This window comes from Netta rufina (assembly GCF_964035555.1).
Source record: "Netta rufina genome assembly, chromosome: 36".
NCBI classification, from domain to species: Eukaryota; Metazoa; Chordata; class Aves; order Anseriformes; family Anatidae; genus Netta; species Netta rufina.
The window spans coordinates 391,151-415,743 of record NC_140160.1 but is presented as its reverse complement, the minus strand read 5'-3'; the positions used below and the strand labels follow the sequence as shown (position 1 = coordinate 415,743).

The 24,593-nt window shown below is 64.0% G+C and overlaps 2 protein-coding genes across 2 annotated transcripts; one reads left to right on the top strand and one right to left on the bottom strand.

Annotated features, from left to right (window-relative positions):
- Positions 1-294: 294 nt before the first annotated feature.
- Positions 295-3,841, bottom strand: LOC311220608 (uncharacterized protein). The gene is given in 4 exon segments (XM_084304168.1): positions 295-1,311; positions 2,595-2,896; positions 2,898-3,024; positions 3,648-3,841. Coding segments are annotated over 4 exon segments (732 nt in total). The 5' UTR covers positions 3,795-3,841; the 3' UTR covers positions 295-1,155.
- A 1,656-nt stretch (positions 3,842-5,497) lies between these two features.
- On the top strand, positions 5,498-16,943 carry WDR62 (WD repeat domain 62; the record flags this gene model as incomplete). The annotated part of the gene is made up of 28 exons (XM_084304185.1): positions 5,498-5,581; positions 6,510-6,601; positions 6,714-6,776; positions 7,651-7,708; positions 8,694-8,864; positions 9,011-9,145; positions 9,566-9,748; positions 9,852-10,012; positions 10,461-10,635; positions 10,714-10,851; positions 11,104-11,279; positions 11,428-11,519; positions 11,624-11,749; positions 12,105-12,172; positions 12,350-12,471; positions 12,584-12,659; positions 12,831-12,942; positions 13,202-13,265; positions 13,516-13,635; positions 13,745-13,863; positions 14,084-14,136; positions 14,307-14,731; positions 15,203-15,321; positions 15,492-15,635; positions 15,723-15,849; positions 15,922-16,010; positions 16,357-16,442; positions 16,698-16,943. 28 exons carry the CDS (start codon positions 5,498-5,500, stop codon positions 16,941-16,943), a joined length of 3,624 nt encoding a protein of 1,207 aa, XP_084160311.1.
- Positions 16,944-24,593: the final 7,650 nt, after the last annotated feature.

Here is a 24,593-nt window from a genome sequence, read left to right as displayed (position 1 = left end):
TATAGGGACCTATAGGGGGCGGGGAGGAACCTATAGGGACCTATAGGGGGTGGGGAGGAACCTATAGGGGGCGGGGAGGAGCTATAGGGTCCGAAGGGCTGTATGGGGGCTATAGGGGCAGGGAGCCCCCCCCGGCTGTCACACACAGACCCCCCCAGGCGCTTTCCGTCCTTTATTATGGGGGGGGGGGGGGCACGCCCCCGCCCCCCAATTATCACAAAATAAACCCGAAATACAAAAATAGAGCAGCTCCCCCCCAAATTTCCTCCCCCCCCCCCCCCAAATCCTGCACCCACGTGGGGGGGGGGGGGGCACTGGGGACACCTCACAGTGCCAGGGGGTGACACTGGGGGAGTCCCCGAGGGGGGGGGGGGGGTGTCCCAGCACAGGGTGACCCCCCTCCCCCCCGGGAAGTTGGGGACAGTCCCCTGGCCTTGGGGGGGTCCCCAGCTTCTGGGGGGGGGTCCCTTGGTTGTGGGGGGTCCCCTGGCCTCGGGGGGGGGGGGGGGCAGCTTTGGGGGGGGTCTCCTGGCTTTGGGGGTGTCCCCAGCTTCTGGGGGTTCCCCGGCTTTAGGGGGGGTCCCTGGCCTTGAGGGGGGATGTCCCCAGCTTTGGGGGGGGTCCCCAGTTTCTGGGGGGGTCCCTTGGCTTCGGGGGGGGGTGTCCCCGGATTTGGGGGTGTCCCCAGCTTCTGGGGGGGGTCCCCTGGCTTTGGGGGATGTCCCCGGCTTTGGGGGGTCCCCTGGCCTTGAGGGGGGGTCCCTGGATTTGGGGGTGTCCCCGGTTTCAGGGGGGGTCCCCAATTTCTGGGGGGTGTCCCCTGGCCTCAGGGGAGTCTCTTGTTTTTTTGGGGGTGTCCCCAGCTTCTGGGGGGGTCCCTGGCTTTGGAGGGGGTCTCCTGGCTGCGGGGGGGTCCCCTGGCCGTGGGGGGTGTCCCCAGCTTCTGGGGGGGGTCCCCAGCCTCGGGGGTGTCATCCCCAGCTTTGGGGGGGGGGTCCCCTGGCTTTGGAGAGGGTCCCCTGGCCTCAGGGGTGTCCCTTGGCTTTTGGGGGGGTCCCCTGGCTTCTGGGGGGGGGGTCCCCAGCTCCGTGTGACGCCCCCCGAGCACAGCAGTGTCCCCGGCTGTTGGTGGCGCCCCGCGACGGTGCCACCGCGTCACGGCTGCTGCGGGGCGAGGTCCCCCGGTGTCCCCGATGTCCCCAACGATGTCCCCAACGATGTCCCCGGGGGGGGCAGGGCGTAGAGCAGCGCGTCCTCGGCCTCGCCGCAGATGATGGTGACGGCGCCGGGGGGGTCCGGTGGCAGGCAGGCCTGTGGGGGGGGGGGACAAAGGGGGACAATGGGGTGACAGTGACACCGAGGTGACACCTCCGACTGTCCCCGGCGGGGTTTGGGCTGTGGTGGGGTGGTGGCACCCTTTTGGGGTCGCTGTCACCCCACGAGGGATGGAGGGCATCAGCCTTTGGGGGACCGCGTCACCCTTTGGGGTCATTGTCACCCTTTTGGGATCAGCATCACCCTTTAGGGGAAATGGTGTCACCCTTTGGGGACCCTTCACCTTTTTGGGATGCTTCACCCCTTTGGGGACATTGTGTCCCTTTTGGGGAAACCCTTCACCCTTCGGGGCCAGTGTCACCTTTTTGGGGACCCTTCACCCTTTTGGGGACTGTGTCACCCTTTGGGGTCAGCATCACCCTTTGGGGATGCTTCACCCTTTGGGGTCAGCATCTCCCTTTAGGGGAAATGGTGTCACCCTTTGGGAGAACCCTTCACCCTTTTGGGGTCACTCTCACCCTCTGGGGATGGTGTCACCCTTTGGGGGAACTCTTCACCCTTTTGGGGTCAGGATCACCCTTTCGGGGAAATGGTGTCACCCTCTGGGGGAACCCTTCACCCTTTTAGGGACCCTTCACCGTTTTAGGGACGGCATCACCCTTTTGGGGTCACCCTCACCCTTTGGCGACCCTTCACCTTTTTGGGGTCAGCATCACCCTTTGGTGGAAATGGTGTCACCCCTTTGGGGATACTTCACCCTTTTGGGTACAGTGTCACCCTTTTGGGGGAATGCTTCACCCTTTGGGGTCAGCATCACCCTTTAGGGGAAACGGTGTCACCCTTTGGGGAAACCCTTCACCCTTTTGGGGTCACCCTCACCCTTTGGGGGAAATGGTGTCGACCCTTTGGGGGAACCCTTCACCCTTTTAGGATGCTTCACCTTTTTGGGGACGGTGTCACCCTTGGGGAACCCTTCACCCTTTTGGGGTCCCCCTCACCCCCTGGAGTCCCCCTCACCCCCTGGAGTCCCCCTCACCTTTTTGGGGTCAGCACCACCCTTTGGGGGAAATGGTGTCGACCCTTTGGGGGAACCCTTCACCCTTTTGGGGTCCCCTTCACCCCCTGGAGTCCCCCTCACCCTTTTGGGGTCCCCCAGGCCCTTTTGGGGTCAGCACCACCCTTTGGGGGAACCCTTCACCCTTTTAGGATGCTTCACCCTTTTGAGAACAGCATCACCCTTTTGGGGTCCCCCTCACCCCCTGGAGTCCCCCTCACCCTTTTGGGGTCCCCCTCACCCTTTTGGGGTCCCCCTCACCCACCTCCTGGAGCAGCGGGGCCGTCCCGGGGGGGCGCAGGTGTTGGATCAGCCCCTCCATGGCCTCCAGGCGGGCGCAGTGCCTGCGGTGTCGCTGCTGCAGCACCTTCACCTTGCGCTGCAGCAGCAGCACCACACCCCCAGCAGCTCGGCGGCGCTCAGCTCGACCCCCCCGGCGTCGGGGGGGGCCAAAAACGTCTCCCCCGGGACCGTCTCGACGTACGTCAGCACCGGGGGGGGCTCCCTCGGGGCCCCCCGGGGCGGAGGAGGGCGTTGGTTCCGCCGCGGGGTGGAAAAGAACGGGGGCCGGGTTCTTGTAGGGTGGGTTTGGGGGCCGGGGGGGGGCCCGGTGGTGGTGGGGACGCTGTGGGGTTGTCCGGGGGGGGCTGTTCAGGCTGGGGGGGGCGCGGGGGCTTGCTGGGGCTCGGCCGTTTCTGTAGGGGGGGGGATAAAATGGGGTTGAGAGGTGCCGGGTGGTCCCACGGGAGACTGAGCGGGGTGGGGGTGGCTCGCCGGGGGGGGGGTTCTGCCCAGAAATCCTATTTTGGGGGGTCCTGAGGTGATGGGTCAGCTTCTGGGGGGGTTGAAAATGTCCCTGGGGGGCTTCTAAGTCTCTCTGGGGACCTGCTAGCCCCCTCTGCGGGGGGTCGCTCCCCCAAAGACCCCTCTAGACCCTTCTGAGGGGGCTTCGAGGCCCCTAGCGTCTCCCAGGGACCTTCCAGACCCCCCCCCCGGGGACACCCCTGGGGGGCCCAGCCCTTCCCTGGGGGCTTTGGGATGTTTTTGGGAAGGATTTTGGGAGCTTCCAGATCCTTCCAGAAAGCTGCTGGGTGCTTCTAGGGTACCCCAGGACCCCCCGGGCCGCCCCCAGGACCCCCCGGCCGCCCCCAGGACCCCCCGGGCCGCCCCCAGGACCCCCCCGGGCCGCCCCCAGGACCCCTTGGATGCTTCTGTAACCCCCTAAACCCATCTGGGGAAGCTTCTGGAGGCTTCAGAGAGCTCCTTGAAGCCGTCAGGAGTCCCAAAGGCAGCGGGGGGGGGGGGGGGGGGGGCTCACCGGGGGGGTTCCGGGGCCGGGGAAGATGGTGGGGACGGCGTCGGGCCGCAGGTAGCGGACCCCCCAGCGGTACTCGAAGCAGGAGGGCTCGAAGTGGTCGCTGCAGAGGTGCTGGTGCCGGGTGGGCACCCAGTGCTCCTGCCGCATCTGCGCCAGCCATTGCCGCAGCCGGGGCCGCGTCCTGCAGCGGGAACCTGTGGGGGGGGCCAAAGGAAGGTCAGGGGGGGCAGCCCCGGGGCTAAAAAGGGGGGTTTGGGAGGTGGGAGGGGGGTGAGGGGGGATTTGGGGGTGATAAGGAACTGTTTGGGGGGGGGATTTGGGGATGATAGGGGGTCCTAGGGGTGGTAGGGGGGCTGGGGGTGATAGGGGATCATTGGGGGGGGGGTGTTGGGGGTGATCGGGACCCTGGGGGGGGGTTGGGGGCAACGGGGGACCCCAGGGGGGGGTCTGGGGGTGATAGGGGACCCCAGCAGAGGGGCCTGGGGGTTATGGGGACTCCGGGGGGAGGGGCTGGGGGTGACAGGGGACCCCGGGGGGGGAAATCTGGGGGGCCCGGGGGTGTCTGGGGTGACAGGGGGTCCCCGGGTGGGCAGTTGGGGGTTATGGAGACTCCGTGTGGGGGTCTGGGGGCGACAGGGACCCCGAGGGGAGCTGTCAGGAGCGACAGAGGACCCTGGGGGGGGGTCTGGGGGTGATAAGTGACCCCGGGGGGAGGGGCGGTTGGGGGTTATGGGACCCCGGGAGAGGGGGGCTGGAGGTAACTGGAGACACGGGGGGGGCTGTCTGGGGGGTGATGGGGACCCCAGGGGGGCCTGAAGGGAGAGACGAGGACTCTGGGGGGGGAATCTGGGGACCCCGGGGGGGGGCTGGGGCTGACGGGGGACCCCGAGGGGGGGGGCTGGGGGCGACAGGGACCCGGGGGGGGCTGTCGGGGGTAACAGGGGACCCGGTGGAGGATCTGGAGGCGACGGGGACCCCAGAGGGGGGGGGGTTTGGGGGGTCCTGGGGGGTGTCTGGGGGCAACGGGGACCCCGGGGGGGGCGTCGAGGGCCCCGGGGGGGGTTCCGAGGCCCGGAAGGGAGCAAGGAGCAGGCCCAGGGCCTACAACCCGGTCCCCTCAGAACCCCCCGGTGCCCCCCAGAACCCCCCGGAGCCCCCCAGAACCCCCCCAGACGCTCTCCGGTGCTCCCCCCAGCCCCCCGGTACCGACTTGTAGAAGCTGAGGCGGCGGCCGGGGCCCCGGGGCTGCCCCGCGGCGTTGGAGCAGTGCGGGGCCCGGCACGACTTGGGCATGGCCGCCGCCCGTCTGGCGTCTGACGTCACCACGCACGGCGCATGCGCGCTGCGCCACCGCCTCCGCCGTCGCCTTGGCAACGCCTCCCTCCCCCCCCCCCCCCCCACAGCGGCGGGGCGCATGCGCGGTGAGCCGTGGCCATGGCAACGAGGCCTAGCCTGGGGGGGAGTGGGGTAAGAGGGGAGAGAGGGCGGCGTGGGGAGCTCGGAGCCCCCCGTAGAGCACCGGAGCCGTTTCTGACGCCGTTCATAGCCGCCCTCGGTTAGGGGTTGAAGGCAACGGCCGCGGCGTCGCGGTGGCGGCGCCGGGATTCGAACCCGCGGCCTGCAGGGCGGGGAGGGGGGCGGGGACTACGCGCAAGCCGCGCGGCGATTGGCGGAGCGCGGCGCTGAGTGGCAGGAGCCCGAGGGGCGGCGCCCTGCCCGGCGCGCCGCGCTGCTATTGGTCGCGGAGAGGGAGGCGGGGCGTGATCGGCGGGCGCGGTGGCCAATGGGGTGGCGAGGCCGGCTTTGCGCGCGCGGTTCGGAGCCGTTACCGGGGGGGGGGGCTCGGAGCCATGGCGGCGGCGACCGGGGGGGGGGAGGGCGGCGAGGAGGGGGCCTGGAACCTCTTCCTGAGGCGGTGCTGGCGGCACGAGGCGGTGAGGGGGGGCTGGGGGGGGGGGCAGCAAGGAGGGGAGGGGTTGGGGGGGGGGTTAAGAATTGGGGGGGGGGCTGGGGGAGGGGGTAGGAATTGGGGGGGGGGGCTCTGGGGGGTGGGGGAGGGGTTGGGGGGGGGGGCTCTGGGGGGTGGGGGAGGGGTTGGGGGGGGGCTGGAGAGGGGATAGGAATTGGGGGGGGCTCCAGGTATTGGGGGAGGTCAAGAATTGGGGGGGGCTGGGGGGGGTCAACAAGGGGGGGAGGGGTTGGGGGGGGCAGGAATTGGTGGGGGGGCTGGGGGAGGGGGTAGGAATTGGGGGGGGGGGTCTCCAGGTATTGGGGGAGGGGTTGGGGGGGGCGCAGAGGTTGGGGAGGGGGCAAGAATTGGGGGGGGGGGGTTGGGGGAGGGGGTAGGATTTAGGGGGGGGGGGCTCTGAGGAGTGGGGGAGGGGTTGGGGGGGGGGTAGGAATTGGGGGAGGGCTTGGGGAGGGGGCAATATTTGGGGGGGGGAGGGGAGGATTTGGGGAGGGGGCAGGATTTTTGGGGGGGGGGGGGGGGGGGGCTCCGTGGAGGGCGGCAGAGCTTGGGGAGAGGGCAGGAACCGGGGGGGGGGGGGCATGGAGGGGGGTAGAGCTTGGGTATGGGACCAGATTTTGGGGTGGGGGGGGGGGGTCTCCATGGGAGGGGGGCAGCATTTAGGAAGGGGGGGGGGGGGGGGGCAGGATCTGGGGGATCCCCATGGGGGGGTCACAGAGCATCCCCCTGGGATTGGGGGTGCCCCCCCTGGTGATGGGGGTGCTCCCTGGGGATTGGGGCACCCCCCCTGGGTATCGGGGGTGCCCCCCCCCAGGATCGGGGGTGCCTCCCCAGGGATTGGGGGTGCCCCCCCCCGGGAACGGGGGGTGCCACGGGGTGCTGCCCCCCCCCAGGTGAGGCTGCAGAAGGTGCTGGGGGTCACGGCGCAGAGCGGCAGCGGGCTGGCCTGCGCCCCCACCTCGGGGCAGCTCGCCTACCCGGCCGGGTGAGCCTAATTAGGGTAATTAGCCGAGCCTAAAAATCCCCCCACAGAAGGCTCCCGGGGGTGGGGGGGTCCCCGTGTGCCTCTGTGAGCCCCCCCGCCCCCTTTATTGCAGGTGCGTGGTCGTCCTGCTGGATCCCCGCACCGACACCCAGAGGCACCTCCTCAACGCCTCCAGGTACCGCGTGGGGCTTTTGGGGTCAAAATGCGCACCCCAAAACGCCCCGTTCCCATAACGTCACCCCAAAGCTCTCCCTCGACGGCCCCCCAAAGCTCCCCTATCACTCGACGTCCCCCCAAAGCTACCCCAAAGTTCCCCTTTCCCTTAACATCACCCCAAAGCTCCCTTTCTCTTAATGTCCCCAAAAAGTTCCTCTTTCCCTTAATATCACCCCAAAACTTTCCCCTGACAGCCCCCTGAAGCTCCCCTTTCCCTTAACGTCACCCCGAAGCTCCCTTTTCCCTCGACATGACCCCAAAACTCTCCCTCGACATCCCCCAAAGCTCCCCTTTCCTTAGTGTCCCCCCAAAGTTCCCCTTTCCCTTAATATCACCCCAAAACTTTCCTCGACGTGACCCCAAAACTCTCCCTTGACGTCCCCCCAAAGTTCCCCTTTCCCTTAATATCACCCCAAAACTTCCCCCTAACGTCCCCCTGAAGCCCCCCTTTTCCCCAATGTCCCCCTGAAGCTCCCTTTTCCCTCGACGTGCCCCCAAAACTCTCCCTCGACATCCCCCAAAGCTCCCCTTTCCCTTAGTGTCCCCCCAAAGTTCCCCTTTCCCTTAATATCACCCCAAAACTTTCCCCTAACGTCCCCCCAAAGCTCCCCTTTCCCTTAATATCACCCCAAAACTTTCCCCTGAAGCTCCCCTTTCCCTTAACGTCACCCCAAAGCTCCCTTTTCCCTCGACATGACCCCAAAACTCTCCCTCGACATCCCCCAAAGCTCCCCTTTCCCTTTACATCACCCCAAAACTTTCCCTTAACGTCCCCCCAAAGCTCTCCCTCGCCCCCCCCCCCCCCAAAGTACCCAAATCCCACCGTTTTCCAGGAAAACCGTCAGCGCGTTGGCGTTCTCCCCCGATGGGAAGCTCATCGTCACCGGCGAGGTGAGGGCCCCGCGTCACCCTCACCCCCTTTTCCCTTCCCCAGACCCCACAAATCCTCGGCGGCGGGGTGGAGCAGCCGGGCTTCTTCCTCCCACCTCTCCTTTTTTTACCTTTTCCACCCCATTTCCATTTTCCTTTTGCAACTTTTGCAATTTCCAACCCGGGGCCGCTTTGGGGCGGCGTTGGGTCCCTTTTGGGGCCCTTTTGGGTCCCTTTTGGGGCCGCGTTGGGGCCCTTTTGGGTCCCTTTTGGGGCCGCGTTGGGGCCCTTTTGGGTCCCTTTTGGGTCCCTTTTGGGTCCCTTTTGGGTCCCTTTTGGGTCCCTTTTGGGGCCGCTTTGGGTCCCTTTTGGGTCCCTTTTGGGTCCCTTTTGGGGCCGCTTTGGGACCACGTTGGGTCCCTTTTGGGGCGGCGTTGGGTCCCTTTTGGGGCCGCGTTGGGGCCCTTTTGGGTCCCTTTTGGGGCCGCGTTGGGACCACGTTGGGTCCTGTTTGGGTCCCTTTTGGGGCCGCGTTGGGTCCCTTTTGGGGCCGCGTTGGGGCCCTTTTGGGGCTCATTTGGGGTCCCTTTTGGGGCCGTGTTGTGTCCCTTTTGGGTCCCTTTTGGGGCCGTGTTGGGGCCCTTTTGGGGCCGCGTTGGGTCCCTTTTGGGTCCCTTTTGGGGCGCAGACGGCTTGTTAGCTGACTCTACTCATAAATAACACAAGGGGAGCACCAAGGGAAGCGAGGGGGCTGTCATAGCTCTGTGGTGACCCTATAGAATTCAGGCACGTGTCCTCGTGCAATAGGTCACCCTATTGCTCTTACAACCTCACCCTACAACACTCAGCCCCCCCTCCTGCCCAAATTATTCAGCCTACAGCCACGAGGGTCGGGATGGCACGGCGGGGGGGCAGCAACCAGGCACTTTTTCCCCCCGTTTGCACCACGGGGGGGAGCTGGGGAGAGGATTTGACCCTTTTTTGGGGCTTCCCCTTTACCCCACAGAACGGGCACTGCCCCGCCGTCCGCGTCTGGGACGTGGAGGAGCGGGAGCAGCTCTCGGAGCTGCACGGCCACAAACACGGCGTCGCCTGCGTCGCCTTCTCGCCCGGCGCCGAGTACCTGGTGTCGGTGGGCCACCGGCACGACAGGGTGGTCAACGTCTGGGACTGGAAGGTGCCCTCGGGATTCCCCCCCCAAATTCCCCCAAACCGAGGGGCGAGGTGGCTTTTTCCCCCCCCGGCTGCTCGCTCTTTTTTTTTTTTTTGGGGGGGGAGTTTTCTGGGGTCCTGCTGACAGCCCCGTGGTTTTTCCCCGAGCAGGAGGGGGTCCTGGTGGCCTCCAACAAGGTGTCCTGCAGGGTGACGGCCGTGGCTTTCTCCGAGGAGGGTTTCTTCGTCACCGTGGGGCAGCGCCACGTCAAGTTCTGGTTCCTGGACTCCGCCAGGGGGCTGAAGGTGAGGGGGGGGCTTTGCTGACGCCCTCCCGGGCTGAAACGGGTCCGGAGACGGCTTCAATAACCCCTTCCTTAGCGGGGAGCGTGGGGACGGGGCGCGGTTTCGGCTTTCTGAACCAAAAGAGGGCAGATTTTGGTGAGACTGGAGCCGAGGAGCCGTGGGGGGGCTGCTCCAGCGAGCTCCCTGCTGCTCCAACTCCTCGTTTCGAGCACCAGGACCCCCCAGGAGCGCTGCCACAGGCGGCGTTTGCCCCCTGCTGCCACCTCTTTGCCCCCCTCTCCCCGCAAAACCGAGGGGTCTGCAGCCCCCAGGAGGCTGGGAGGGCCGGAGGGGGGGGGCTGGGAGCCACGTCTGGGTTAATTAACGAACGAGGCTCGTTCGTTAGGCCTCGTTCGTTAGGAACTGCTGCTCTGCCTGCAGGTCAAGGAGACGGTGCCGCTGCTGGGGCGCTCGGGGCTGCTGGGGGAGCTCCACGACAACGTCTTCTGCGGCGTGGCCTGCGGCCGGGGCCGGATGCTGGGCAGCACCTTCTGCGTCTCCCACTCGGGGCTGCTGTGCCTCTTCAACGACAGGCGGGTGCTGGAGAAGTGGATCGGCCTCCAGGTGAGGGGCTGGGCTTCAAAATACAAAGAACAACCCCCCAAAAAAACGGCGGTGGGACTTGCCGGCGAGGCCCCCCCCTTCCCTGCGCGCCTCTCGCCCAAAGGTGTCGCTCGCCACCTGCGTCTGCGTCAGCGAGGAGCTGGTGTTCTGCGGCTGCGACAACGGGACCGTGAGGATCTTCCAGGCTCACGATCTGCGCTACCTCAGCGACCTCCCCAAGCCTCACCCCCTGGGCGTGGATGTCACCCAAGCCCCCCAGCCCAGGTAGGGCAAACCTGGGAGCCCCCCCGAGCCTCTGAAACCCCCCCCCAAACCCCCAAACGGCTTCATCTGACGGTATTTGGAGCTGACTGCTCTTGTTGTCGGGCTGGGAGCTTGTTCCAAAGGAGATCTGAGCTCAGATGGGTCTGAAAGCAGCACCCTCATGGCTCTGCCTCGTTACTCCCGCGTAATTAATGCTTCCCGGAAGGATGGGGAGGGCAGGGGGGTGTTAGCTGTGGTGTAAGGCGTGTGTGGGGCAGGGCTGAGAGCTTCGTTTCTCCGTTTGGAGCTGGGTATCCTCAGGATATCGCTGCCATCCGGGCTGGAAACGAATCCACCTCTGGCTGAGCATCGAAAGGGCTCGAGCGGCTGCAGGGGCAGCCCCCAAAACGCCTCCTGAGCTGTACCCTCGGGGTGCCACGGGACCACAGTGACCCGAGCCCTCCCGCAGGCGTCCCGACGCGCTCTATCCCGACACCGTGGCGCTGGCCTACGACGCCGCCCGGCGCTGGCTCTCCTGCGTCTACAGGGACCACAGCGTCTACGTCTGGGACGTGGGGGACCTGCGGGCGGTGAGGAAGGTTTGGTCCGAGCTCTTCCACAGCTCCTTCGTCTGGAGCGTCGAGGTGAGGCCCCGAGGGGCTGAGCGTGGTCGGCACGGCTCCTCGTGGCTCCTTCCCTCCTGACACGTGGCCGTGGCACAGGCGTACCCCGAATTCAAGGAGCAGCCGTCCTGCCTGCCCCCCGGCTCCTTCCTGACCTGCTCCTCGGACAACACCATCCGCGTCTGGACCCTGGGAAGCGGCCCCGAGCACCCCTGCCAGGGCAACGCCTACAGCACGGTGAGACGGGGCTGCCCTCGCCCCCTTCCCAGCCCCAAAAACCACGCCTGAGGCTGCTGGAGGTGGCCCTCGCGCTTCCCCTTCGGTTTTGCCCCCGCTCCCAGGAGAGGACGAGGTCCTTTGAGAGCCTGGCAGGGTTGGGGATGTCGGCAGCACTGAGGAGCCGCGGGTGGGCTCCTCTCCTCCCAAAGAGCTCTGCGCCCCTTGCCCCGGGCACCCCGGCCTCACCGCCTCCCCTCCTTCCTCCCCCAGACCCTGCTGAACATCATCTACGTGGACAACGCCACGCAGCACCTCCAGGACTCCTCCAGCCTGATCGACAGGGGCGAGGGCGCGGGCCACCCCGACGGCAAGTCCGGCGTGCGGGTGATGCAGGTCAGCCCCGACGGGGAGCATCTGGCGTCGGGGGACCGAGCAGGGAACCTCAGGCAAGCGTCTTTTGGTGTAGAACTTCACCTCCTTTCGATTTTTTTTCTCCCCTCTGAGGCTCCGGGCTGCGTGCTCGAGGAGCAGCAGGCGTTCCGGTGGCGTTCCCCTGGATTTTGGGGCCGAGCTGAGGGTGCGCTTCCCCCGCAGGATCCACGAGCTGCGCTTCATGCAGGAGGTGGCCAAAGTGGAAGCTCACGATTCGGAAGTTCTCTGCCTGGACTACTCCAAGCCGGAGGCGGGTGAGGCTTCGCCCTGCCCGCGTGGCTCCGCTCCCGCTCGAGGGGAGCGCTGGCCCTGGGGCTCTGCTTTTCCAGCACCCAGCTCTGTGCTCTGTCCCCTGCAGGAGTAGCGCTGCTGGCTTCGGCCAGCAGAGACAGGCTGATCCACGTCCTGAACGTCAACAGAGGCTACAAGCTGGAGCAAACCCTGGACGACCACTCCTCTGCCGTAACGGCGGTCAAGTTTGCAGGTAGGCGGCTGAGCTGCTCCTCCGTGCCCATCGTGCTTCCATTCTCGGTGTTTTCCACCTTCCTCACAGTCAGAGCTCCTCTCCCTGCAGTTTTTGTGCCCGTTTTCCACTCTCAATGTCAGAGGGGTTGTGTGGTGCTCTCTGTAGGCAAAGAGCAGCTCCAGAGAGCGAGCGGCGAGCGTGGGCCCCGTCTCTCTGAGGGGAGCCCTAGCTGGGGTTCCCATCCTGGAATTGCATCGGGTTCCTAAGAAAGTTGGTTTTGATCCGTTCTTCCCCAAAATGGGGATGCCGCGGTGGGCTCTGCACATCCCCTGCCGCCAGCCCCATCTCTCAGCCCCGTGTTCTCCTGGTGCAGGCAGCGGGGAGGTTCAGCTGATCAGCTGCGGGGCTGATAAAAGCATTTATTTCCGCACTGCTCACCAGGTAGGGTGTGGGGTGCCTCGGGGGGATCCCTCCTCGCCCTCCAAAGCATCCCCCCTGCTCGAGCCCTTCCTCCGCTGCCGTGCGGGGGACGGGAGCTGCCAAAACCCAGCGGTTTCGGCTGTAAGCGGGGGGGCGAGGAGGCGGCGCACCCCTCCTCTGTCCCCCGTCTCCCCGCAGCGCCCCGAGGGCTTCAGCTTCGTCAGGACGCACCACGTCGCCGAGAAAACCACCCTGTACGACATGGACATCGACATCACGCAGAAATACGTCGCCGTCGCCTGCCAGGACCGAAACGTCAGGTGAGGGCCCCCTGAAGCTGGCGGCCCCAGCCCCTTCCCCTCGCCCACCCGCCTCGGGGTCGCCTTTTACCCGCTGGCTGCTGCCCTAACCCGTGTCCTGCCCCGCTCGCAGGGTGTACAGCACGGCCAGCGGGAAGCAGAGGTGCTGCTACAAGGGCTCGCAGGCCGACGAGGGCTCCCTGCTGAAGGCAAGGCCCGGGACGCTTCCCCCGGGGTGCTCCCACCCATTGGAGACAGAAATTCCCTCGCTGCACCCCAGGAGAGCTGCGGAGAGCTCCAGCTGCCCGCCAGCAGCCCGCGGTCCCAAAGGGCTCGGGGCACGCCGAGGGGTTCTGCGATCCCCTTGCTCTTTTCCCCAGGTGCAGCTGGATCCCTCGGGCACCTTCCTGGCCACGAGCTGCTCCGATAAGAGCATCTCCATCATCGACTTCCACTCGGGGGAGTGCGTGGCCAAGATGTTCGGGCACTCAGGTTGGTTTCCTGGCGCTGGCGTGTCTGAAAATCTGGGAGTTTGTGTTTGATTTGAAGAATTTGGGGAAAATCTTTGGGAATCCTGCTCGCTTCAGGTGCCCACTCACACCAATGGGGTGGCAAAACACAGAGCGTGTTGGCAGACGTAGCGAAAGGGCACGGTGGGAAATGGCAGGGGCTTGGGGGACTAATTAAGGAGGCTTAATGAGCGGAGCGGGGCTAGTTTGGCCTCGCAGCAGCCTTTGGTTCTCTGTCCCAGATATCGTCACGGGGATGCGATTCACCTACGACTGCAAGCATCTCATCACCGTCTCAGGAGACAGGTACCCGAGCGCCCGAAAAGCCCCCGTCCTCCTGCAGCCGTGCTCGGGGGGCTACGGGGGGGATTTCTGTGGTTAATCACGCCCCGTGCCTCGCAAGAACCAGCTTTAGAGAGCTGTGGGGAGGTGCACACGGCAGGTGAATTAATTCACCCATGCTGGGGGAGTTAATGGAATTCAGGGTGTTAAAGTAAAGCCCTCGTGCCCAAAATCTGGGGGAAACCTGCCCCCCAACGCCACCTTTCTGCCCCAGCTGCGTGTTCATTTGGCGCCTGGGCCCCGAGCTCACCAGCAGCATGAGGCAGCACCTGCTGGAGCTCAACCAGCTGCAGCCCCCGAGGGGGAAGGAGCCCGCGTTCCCCGTGCCCGTCAGGTACAGGATGGGGGAAAAACGTGCGTGGTCCGCCCCTGGGGGTGCCTCCGGCCCCTCACTCCCACCCCCCGACACCCTCGGGACTGGCTCCACGGCCCCTCTCCAGCAGGCGGGACACGGACGTGGCCGTCCCCGGTGGTGGAGGGGGACCCTGCGACGAGGAGCCTGGCGTGGAGCAGGACGAGGCCGCGACCACGCAGACCCCGTCCAAGGAGGACCTGGAGCCGCGTGAGTCCAAAGATTCTCTCTGTCCCCCACCCTGCGTGGCTGCCCCCTCTTTTTCTCGCTGTGCAGCTCTGCAAGGCTCTGCCCCTGCCTGGGGAGGGCGAAGGGACCCGGCTGGGCGGGCGGCAAGGCAGCCCAGACGCTTCCAGAGCCTGCCTGGGAGCTGCTTTCCCCTTTCCCACCCCAATTTCTGCCGCAAACAAACCCATCTCTCCTCCCCCAGCCCCCGTGTGCATCCTGACCAACGGCAAGCTGCCCATGTGGGCCAAGAGGCTGGTAAGTCAGGCAGGGGCACGCACGGGAGGATTGAATCCGATTGAATTCAGCCACTGCAGCCGCACGAAGCCCCCCTTTGCCCCTAATTCAACCCCTCGTGTTCTAAGGGGCAAGACACCCTCGCACCCAGCACGGAGGCAAACTGTGTGTCCCCCCCCTTCCCCTCGCAGCTGGGGGAGGCGGACGGCTCCGACGGCGCAGCCCCCAGCCCCCGGGGCGGTTACCGGCTGCAGGGGAGGTGGGCAGCGTGCGCCGAGCACGGCCCCATCAAGACCCTGCCCGAGGCAGAGCCGAGCTGCTTCACCCCCATCAAGAGCAGCAGCGACCTCGAAGGCGCCGCCGAGCTGGAGCCCAGGAACCTGGAGCAGCTGCTGCTGGAGGTCGGGGAGGGTCCCGAGCCCCCCGCAGGGCTCAGCCCCTCGCCTCGTCTCCCCCTCTGGCAGGCGGACGCCTCCCCCAGCAGCCTCGTGGAGAGCTCCAAAGGCTCGGAGCTGTTCCTGGAGGATGAAACCCAGCGGGAGCTGGACTTGCCCGACACGACCGAGCCCGGCCTGGACGAGCCCTGCTCCCAGCACGGCATGCTGGAGGCCAGCAGGTTCCTTCTGCCCCAAGGGGACACGGGAAGGGGCTCCCCTCCGTGCTGGGGGGGGGGGGATTTCTTCCTCTGGGCAGCACCAAAAATGGTTCCTGCTGGGTTGCGTTGGGTGGGAGCGGCCTCGGTGCTGCTTTCTGCCACCTGGTCCAGCCTGGGTCGTGGTTCTGCCACCCCAAAACCACCTCAAAACGTCACCAGCAGGCGCTGATTTCGTTTAACGTTTCCCTTTGGGCTGCCTCAGGACCCACAGCTGCTGGCTGCTTTTTTTTAGGGTCGGTTTTGAGCCACCCCATTGAAGCACCGACCTTCTGCTGGGCTGAACTCAGCCTCGTGTCACCGCCCCGAGCCCCATCTCGCCAGGGTTGGGGTTCCCTCGATCCTGTGGGCACCCCCCTGGTCCCTCAGCCCCTCTGCCTGCTCCTGGACGCGGGTTTTTGGTGGTTTTTGTGACCTGCTCACCTTCCCCCCCAGGTCTGGCCTGAAGGCGCTGCCGCTGCAGCCCCCGTTCCTGCAGGAGCTGCCCCAGGAGGAAGCCTCAGCCCCCCCCGTGCCCGGCCCGCCGACACCGGGGCTGTGCCACGAGCCAGGAGGTAAGGCTTGGCCGAGAGGCACGACCCTAAAAAATGCTCGGCAGCAGCTTTAGGAACTCGGGGATTTCCCCCAGGGCTGTCGGGGTGCACCCGAGCGCCGCGCTGGGGCTTTTGGAGGGCTCCTGTTAACGTCCCTCATCCCTCGGGGGGGCTTTTGCCCCGCTCCTCAGTGGCAGACGACGACTCCGGGGTCTCCGAGGACGGGGACACGGAGCTGGGGCAGGCAGAGGAGGGCCCGGCGCCGAGCAGCTCCCCCGAGCAGGAGAAATTCCTCAAGCAGCACTTCGAGACGCTGGCGGACGCCCCCTGCACCGGTAACGGGGCGGGGGGACACTGGGGGGGGTCTGCACCGGTTCCCCGGGTCCTGCTTGATGCTGACACCCCCCGGCCCCACTGCACAGAGAGGTTCGACGGCTCCTTGAAGGATCTGAAGCCCCCCAAGCCCGGGGAGGACGAAAAATCCCTGTTCTTGAACCCGCGCCTGAGCATTTCCACCCGATTCCTCTCGCGCTGCCGCAGAGTGGGCAGGTGGGTGCTGCCCTGGGGAGCGTTTCCCCGTCCCCTTTCCCCGTCCTGACCCCTTTTGTCCCGACCCCACAGGTTGGCGGCCGCCTGCCCCCCGAGGGTGCAGCCCCCCCAGCACAGCCCCGAGCTGGAAGCGGCCGCGGAGCTGCAGGAACCGGAGGCAAGTCGGTGGCTGGAAGGGGGTTGGGGGCAAAAACGGGGAAAAAAAGGGGAAAAAAATGGAAAAAGAAGTTCCCCTGGGGGTGTTTTCCAGCTGCTGACCCCCCCGGTGCTTTGCTCAGCCCCGAATTTGGGGCAGGACAGGGCTGCCAAACCCCGCAGCCTCGTTTCATGGGGCAGCACCCCATAACCCCCCCCCTTTCCAGACCCCTCCGGCTGAGAACCTTCCAGAACCGGGCCCAAACGCCGCCTCCAGCGCCGAGGATGAGCAGCAGGGACAGATTTGGGGCTTCGCCTGCAGCCGGGGGCCGGGAAGGGGGGGCCCTTGTCCCCCCCCCTCTGCCCCTACAGGAGCCCCGCCGCCCCCGGACGCCTTCAGCGCCGCCCTGCAGCTGCTGCGCGCCCACTTCCAGGAGCTGCTGGCGCTCTACGACCAGGTCGGTGCCACCAAAACCTCCCAAAATCTCCCCAAATCCCACGTCGGCCTCAATCCTATAGGGGAGCAGCATCCGGGAGGGGTTGTGAGGGCGCAGGGGCTCGTTCCTCCCTCCATGGAGACCCCACCGCTCGCATTCCCCGCTCCTTTCACCATTTCTGCAGCTCCAGCCCCCAAAAATGACCTCTTTTGGGGTCGGCGGAGCTGTGTAACCTCCGGAATGGGGGTGACGAGGGGGGGGGGCCGTGTCCCGCAGGTGACGCAGGGCCCGGAGGAGGACGCAGGGCGGGCGCGAGCCTCCCTGAGCAGCGCCTGCGGCTGGGCGGCGGCGGAGCTGCGCTCCCGAGGCATCGCCTGCGACCCCGGCACCGACGCTGACCCCCAAATCCCCCCCCACGACCCCCAGACCCTCGCCCTCCTCCGCGCCTACTCCGAGTCCCTGCTGGAGATGGTCCGGGAGCGGCTGCAGGGCGGCAGCCCCGGGGGGGGCGGCACGGCCTGACCCCCCCCCTGCGGTTTCCCTTCATTTTTTTTAGGCACTTTGTTCTCTTTTAAACTCCTTCGGGATGAATTTTTTGGAGGTTTTAGCTCCAAAGTTTGGGGTTTGGGGGTTTTAGCCACCTGGCAGCAGGAACGGGGGCGTGAGTTGGTTTTCACGATTCTTCACCAATAAATGTTTTTGTTCCAAAACCGGAGGTTTTGACCCTAAATGGCATCGCTGAGCCAGGGAGGCTTTGACATGGGGGGGCTCCAGGTGGGGCTGGGGGCTCTGCTGGCACCGTTTGCCTGCCCCAAGCAGTGAGGTGAAGCTCCCTGAAGGCAATTTGGGGTACGTGGGGGGCAATCTGGGGTACCTGGGGGGTGATTTGGGGTTTTGGGGGAGCAATTTGGGGCCCTGCAGGGGTTGGCAATGCAGTCGGAGCCCCCTGTAGAGCACCGGAGCCGAGGGGCCCCGCACCTCGTCCTGAGGCGGTGCTGGTGGCACAAGGCGGTGAGGGGGGGGGGCAACAAAGGGGGGAGGGGTTGGGGGGGGTGTAGTGGGTTTACGCGGCAAGGTTTTGGTAGCAGGGGGCCATAGGGGTGGTTTCTGTGAGAAAGATCTAGAAGCTGCCCCATGTTTGGGAAGGGCCCCATTGTTTTCCAGAGCTGAGCCAATAAGCGATGTTGTTTTGCGCCTCTGTGAGAGCATATTTAAGACTGGGAAAAAAAAAACGTTGTGCCACACAGCAGCTGGGAGAGTGAAGGGAGTGAGGAACAGCCTTGCAGGTGCCAAGGTCAGTGTAGAAGGAGGGGGAGAGGTGCTCCAGGCGCCGGAGCAGAAGTCCCCTGCGGCCTGTGGTGAGGAGCCTGGTGAAGCAGGTTGTCTCCCTGCAGCCTCATGGAGCACCACGGTGGAGCAGGGTTCCACGCTGCAGCGCGTGGAGGAGACCACGGTGGAGCAGGTGGACCTGCACCGATGGAGGCTGCGGCCCGTGGAAGACCCCTGCCGGAGCAGATTCCGGGCCACACCTGTAGCCCGTGGAGAGGAGCCCACGCAGGAGCAGGTGACCTGGCAGGAGCTGCTGCCCGTGGGGGACCCAGATTGGAGCAGTTTGCTCCTGAGGGATGGACCCCGTGCTACGGACCCATATCTGGAGCAGTTCTGGAAGAGCTGCTGCCTGTGGGAAGCCCACGCCGGATCAGTTCAGCAAGGACTGCATCCCGTGGGAGGGATCCCACAGCAAAAGGGACGAGAGTGACCGAGAAGGAGCGGCGGAGAAGAAGCGCTGTAGACTGACCATAACCTCTGTTCCTTCGTTCCCCTGCACTGCTCGGGGGGAGGAGGTGGAAGAGGGTAGATGGGGGAGAAGGTACTTTTGGCGAGCGGTCGTGGTGAAGCTCGGCTGCCCACCCAAGTAAAACCACCACACTCTCTCAGAGAGGGGTAAGGATTTTTGCTCAGGAGTTGGCAGGGCTGATAGATAGGGCTTTAAACTAGAGTCGAAGGAGGAAGGGGATAGAACCAGACACGCCGCTGATGAGCTGAGGGATGGTGCGCTAGAATCAGAGGGACGGTGTGCTAGTGAGGTCCTGCGGTCAGCTCCACAAGGCGCTGCCTGTAGGGAGGCACATTTGAAGTGCTTCTACACAAACGCATGCACTATGAGGAATCAAATGGATGAGCTAGAAGTCTTGGCCCTGTCCCACAGCTACGACATCACGACATCATCGGCATAAGCGAAACCTGGTGCGATGAGTCCTGTGGCTGGTGTGTGGTGGAATTTTCTCCCAACAGAGGCAAACAGCACCGCTGTAGCCCTGCCATGTCACACAACCTCGCTTCCAGCGGCCACACACTTTCTTTTTCCACTTAAGCTCTAGAAGAAGATCCCTGCTCAGCCAAGCTGGCCTCCTGCCCCGCCTGCTTGACTTCCGACATTTTGGAATCGCCTGCTCCTGTGCTCTTAGGAGGTCGTGCTTAAAAAGATGGACCCCGATACCTTCCAAAACAGCTTCTCAGGGGATCTTCCTGAGCAGCCTGAACTCTGCCCTCCCCGTGTCCAAAGTTCACAGAATTGGAGGGGTTGGAAGGGACGTCAAGAGATCATCGGGTCCAACCCCCCTGCCACAAGCAGGTGTACTGGCAGTTTTCCTCCTATCGCCAAAGATTTTTAAACTCAACTGCTTCATGATTGCTATGGCCAAGATGGCCGCCCATCACCACTTCACCCACCGCACCCTCTGTGTTCACAAGCAACAGGTCTAGGATGGCACCTTTCCTTGTCGCCCTCAGTAGCTGTACCAAGGAGTTGTCACCAAGGTGTGTGAGGAATCTCCTGGACCTGCTTGTATCAGCTGTGCGGTCTTCCCAGGTAATGTCTGGCAAGTTGAAGTCCCCCATCAGGACAAGGGCAGTTGAGCTAAGAGAGGTCTCTCTTAGTTCCTTAGCGAATAATTCATTGGTATCGCAAACACCCACTGCAACATCCAAGTGATTGGTTTCTCCCTTAATCCTTACCCAGAGGCTCTCAGCCGCGTCCTTGTGCCAGCCCCTTGCCTCGCCTGCCCTGCCTATCCTTCCTGAAGAGCCCATAACCGTCCATCACAGCACACCAAGTCTCGCTTGTTCTGGGACGGAGCTGAAGCTTCCAGCTCCTCCTGCTTGTCCCTCCTGCTGGGTGCATCGGTGCAGAAACATTCCAAATGTGCTCCAGTGTACCCAGCGTGGCATGGAGCAGGCAGAAGGATCTCACTAGCACACAGTCCCTCCCATTTTGGTGTGCCACTTAGCAGATTCTGTCGGGACAGAACAATAATGGATGATGCTCAGAGGGCCTTACGGGGCAAGTAGGAAAGCTCTGCAGGAGGATCTGGATAGGCTGCACCGATGGGCTGAGGTCAACTGCATGAAGTTCAACAAGGCCAAGTGCCGGGTCCTGCACCTGGGGCGCAATAACCCCAAGCAGAGCTACAGGCTGGGAGAGGAATGGTTGGAGAGCTGCCAGGCAGAGAAGGACCTGGGAGTGATGGTGGATAGTCGGCTGAATATGAGCCAGCAGTGTGCTCAGGTGGCCAAGAAGGCCAACGGCATCCTGGCTTGTATCAGGAACAGCGTGACCAGCAGGGCTAGGGAGGTGATCGTCCCCCTGTACTCGGCTCTGGTGAGGCCGCACCTCGAGTACTGTGTTCAGTTTTGGGCCCCTCGCTACAAGAAGGACATGGAGGTGCTTGAGCGGGTGCAGAGAAGGGCGACGAAGCTGGTGAGGGGCCTGGAGAACAAGTCCTACGAGGAGCGGCTGAGGGAGCTGGGCTTGTTCAGCCTGGAGAAGAGGAGGCTCAGGGGCGACCTTATCGCTCTCTATAGGTACCTCAAGGGAGGCTGTAGCGAGGTGGGGGTTGGCCTGTTCTCCCACGTGCCTGGTGACAGGACGAGGGGGAATGGGCTAATGTTGCGTCAGAGGAGTTTTAGGTTGGATGTTAGGAAGAACTTCTTTACTGAAAGGGTTGTGAGGCATTGGAACAGGCTGCCCAGGGAAGTGGTGGAGTCACCATCCCTGGAAGTCTTCAAAAGACGTTTAGATGTAGAGCTTAGGGATATGGTTTAGTGGGGACTGCTAGCGTTAGGTCAGAGGTTGGACTCGATGATCTTGAGGTCTCTTCCAACCTAGAAATTCTGTGATTCTGTGATCTTTTACCCTGATCTCCTGGGAGGCAGCAGACTTCTCCATGGGTTAGGTCAGGTCGGCATATGCGGCCCTCTGATCTGCTCAGAAGGGAGTCGCTTATGACAGTAACCCTTCTCTTTTTCTTGATGGAGGTGGTCGTGATACTGGGGAAGGCTGACTTGCCCTAGAAAACCCCTCCAACCTGGATGGACCTTCATGCACATCATTGTTTGTGTGTCCATTAGTTCCAGAGTCTGTTGTTTCAGGGCACCTGAAAGGAAGGTGAGGTAGGCAAGGAGGGGTTCGCCTGCTGCCCCGAGCAGATCTCAACTTCCATCCCTTCGTCACTGAGATCCACTCCTTCTGCCTGACGGACAGAGGGTAGGGGATCCTCCATTTCCTCTGCTGTGTCTGCCTGACGCATCTGTCCCAGGGCTGGCAGAGTACAGTTCAACCTTCTCCGACTCCCTGGTGCTCCTCAGCCTGCCCACCTCCTCCCGAAGCTCTGCCAGGAGGCTGAGCAGTTCTTCTACCTGGGCGCACCTACCACAGGTGGACTCACAGGATGGGATGTCAGGAAGAATTTCTTCATGGAAAGGGTGGAACCGGCTGCCCAGGGCACTGCTGGAGTCCCCAGGCCTGGAGCTATTAAAGAAATGCGTGGACTTGGCGCTAAGCGCCGTGGTTTTGTGGTGGGCCTGGTAGTGTTAGCTGACGCTTGGCCTTGAGCTGAAGGCCCTTTTCCAAGCGCAAGGGTTCTGTGACTCTTTCACTGGTTGAGTAGGCGCCATGCAGTCACCGGGCCCAGGGAAAAGACGTCCTTGGTGGCCTCCAAGTTAGCTCAGCGTCATGGCACCGAGTCACTTTGAAGGAGCTGCTGGAATAATGAGACAACAGCCTAGTTCTATTAAAATATATATTGCTCTTTTGAGGACTGCTGCGGGGCTAGCAGCACCACAGCAGTGGAAATCTCCGTCCTGACGTTGCGTTATGCCTTGACGTCAGGATCAGGGTGGTTTGAACTGCCAGGGAACGGACCATGGGTTCCGGGTCGCTGTCTGAAAGCTGGAGGGCTGCAAAAGAAAGAAGAGCAGAGATGAAAACCCACTCCTTGCAGAGATCCCCAGGCATCCCCTGCAGACCATGCCAGCCCCACTCGACTCTTCCCCAGGCCAGGAGGAGCAGGAGGGACAAAGGAATCTGTTGAAAGCTGCTGCTCAGCAATGTCCCAAATGCACCCACCAGTCCTTCCCCACCTGCGCACCACAGGTCAAGTGGGGCACCTTCACAAGCTGGTTCCCTCACCACCTGCCTCCATCCCCTGGGAGGATTCACACACTCCAGGAATCTCCTGGACTCTTTCCTCTCGCTATTGTGCTTCCCCATGAGAGCAAGGGCTAGCAATCATGACCCTGCTCCTAGCTGCTTGTAGGCTGTTTCATCTCCCTCTTCGTCCTGGTTGCGTGCTCTACAACAGGCTCCCACCTTCTGTCAGCCTTACTGCCCTTTCCCCTGACTCTTCCTCAGGGACACTCAACCCTTTCAGCGGCACTGCCCAGCTCCAGGCTGGGAGGCCATTCCCTGACACCACAGGCCACCCCGTCTCCTCTCCCTCGTTCCTATGCCTGCATTGCTCCTCCGCCCTCCTCAGCATTTCCCTGGAGCAGGGCAAGGCACGGGGGCCTCTGCCGCTGTCCCCCCAGCCCTAGCACACCCCCCACTGCCCTCACTCACCGCTGAGGATTTCATTCAGCTTCTCCTCGCTCTGGTCCTTGCAGTAGCGCGCAGCAAGACCTAGACACAGAGATCCCATCAGAGCCCCGCTCCCCAGCACGCTCCCAGCAGCGCAGCCCCTGGCCTGGCCAGCCAGGCTGTGCCCCCTCCTGCACCCTGGAGCAAGGGCCCAGTCGGGGGGCTCTGGGGGCAACAGGGCTGTGCCTCACTGCCAGGGCAGTGCCTGGGGCTGCCAAAGGCTGCCCCAAGAGGGACCCAGGGGCTGGGCTCACCAATGAATCTGACGGCCTCAAGTCGCAAAAGGGTCTGCGTGTCCTGCAGGTAGGGCTGGCTCTGCTGCAGGTATTCTTCTACTCTGCCTCTGTCCTGCTGCAGCTGGAGAGAGAGAGAACGCAAGGTCACGGGGCTTGCACAGCCTCTCCAGGGTCTCCTCCAGCATCCTGGGGGCAGGGAGGGCAGAGGGGCCTGCAGAAGAGCCCCCTGGGGCTCTGTGCTGGAAGGAAGGGAGCGAGGATGCGGCTGCAGGCAGCGGGCTCTGGCCGGGCACGTTTGCCCAGCTGGGGCAAACCAAGTTGGGTCCTTACCAAGCACTCCCCGATCCTCCACGTCTGTTCTGTCATGGCCAAGCGCTTGAGCTCTTTGCGTCGCAGAAACTCTGCAGCCACGGCGAGAGCTTCCCCAGAGGCCTGCGGAGCAGCAGAGGTTGGGAATTAGCACCACAGCCTTGGGGGACCCTCTGTCCCCTCCTCTTGGCAGAGCTGCGAGCCTTTCCCAGCGCGTTATGGGAGGCTGTGGTGGGGGACAGCGTGCACTGGGTTCAGTGGCCAAGGCAAGGCCACGGGACGGCCACCATCGGAGGCAGCTCACGCTGCCGGCCAGAGATCCCCCAAGAGCAACCCTGTGGTGTCGGCACAGCCTTGCCCACGTAACTGCTCAGCTCTGAGATCTGTACCTTTGCTACCCTCTCACTCTGGTCTTTCATACGAAAGAAGAGTGGGAGGAGGCTCCTTTGCACGCTCCTCTTCATTTCCTTCTTCCTTTGCCGCAGCACAGCCTCCGTCACGGCTTGGAAGAGGCAGATGGAGTGCTCCCGCACCTGGCTGGACTCCTGGCAGGGAGGAGGACAGGAGGAATTTCAGCATTAGCGTGGCTCATGTGAAGGGAGCTCACAGAACTGTGAGATGCTTCAGCGCTGGATCCTTCCCAGAGGAGCTGCTCGGGGCAGCTGCAAGGCCTGGTGCCCGTGAAGGGCAACGCAATCGGTTGCCATCGCAGGCTGCCCGCCAGCCACCCCACTTTCGCCACCAGCAGCACCAGCCATGCCCAAGCAGAGCTCCCCAGCGCCTGGGCTGACGAGGAGACTGGGAAGGCCCTGCCTGAGTGCTGCCCACAGGGCCGGGCTGAAGGGCAGCCCTCGTTACAGGGGGCCCAGCTGAGGGCTCGGGCTCCCGCAGCACACTTACGTGGTCAAAGAGTGGCAGGAGCTTCTCAGCCAGCTGCAGAGCCAGGCCTCTGGCCTCCTTCTTCTCCAAATGAGCCATCACGTTTCTCAGCACAAGCAGGGCCTTCAGCACATCTGTGTTGCTGTACTGCAGGGCCTCCACGATGTCTGGCAGCACGACCTGAAGTTTTCTTGCCTGTAGGAAAGACACCATTTCCCTTCCGTGAAGCACTGAGAGACCACCCTGGGCAAAGGGCTCTGGTTCCTGAGCACCAGCCTCCTGCCTTGCTTCCTGGCAGCAGGGAGGGACGGGAGGGCAGAAGAGAAAAGGCCCAGGCTGCCAACATGGCTTTGCTTGACGATGGCCCACTCACCTTCTCAGGGCTCTCTGACACGGTGCAGAGCCCTTTCAGAACCATCAAGCGCATCTGTGGGCTTGGGTGCTTCAGGTAACTCTGGAGGTGCACTGGGTTACCAAACTCCTCCTCAGAAATGTGATTCTGGGCCAGCATCTGCAAGAAAGAGCAGTGAGAGCCTGGCAGGGCCTGCAGGGCTCCCTGCAGCCTCTTCTTCTCCCACCTTTGGGCAGGGATGGCGCAGTGCCAGCTGGCACCAAAGAGGCACCAGGCGCGGGGAGCTATGGGGTCTTGCCGGCCCCAGGGACCATGTGTCCGTACGTCCTGCGGGAGCTGGCAGTTTGGGGGTAGATGGGCACAGGGCTGTGCCTGTGTGCCTGAAGGGACACACGTAGCCCTGCTGGGAGCAAGGTTTCATCTGGGAACTCACAGCCAAGCGACGGATGCAGGTGTCTTCGGTGACTGCGGTGCACCAG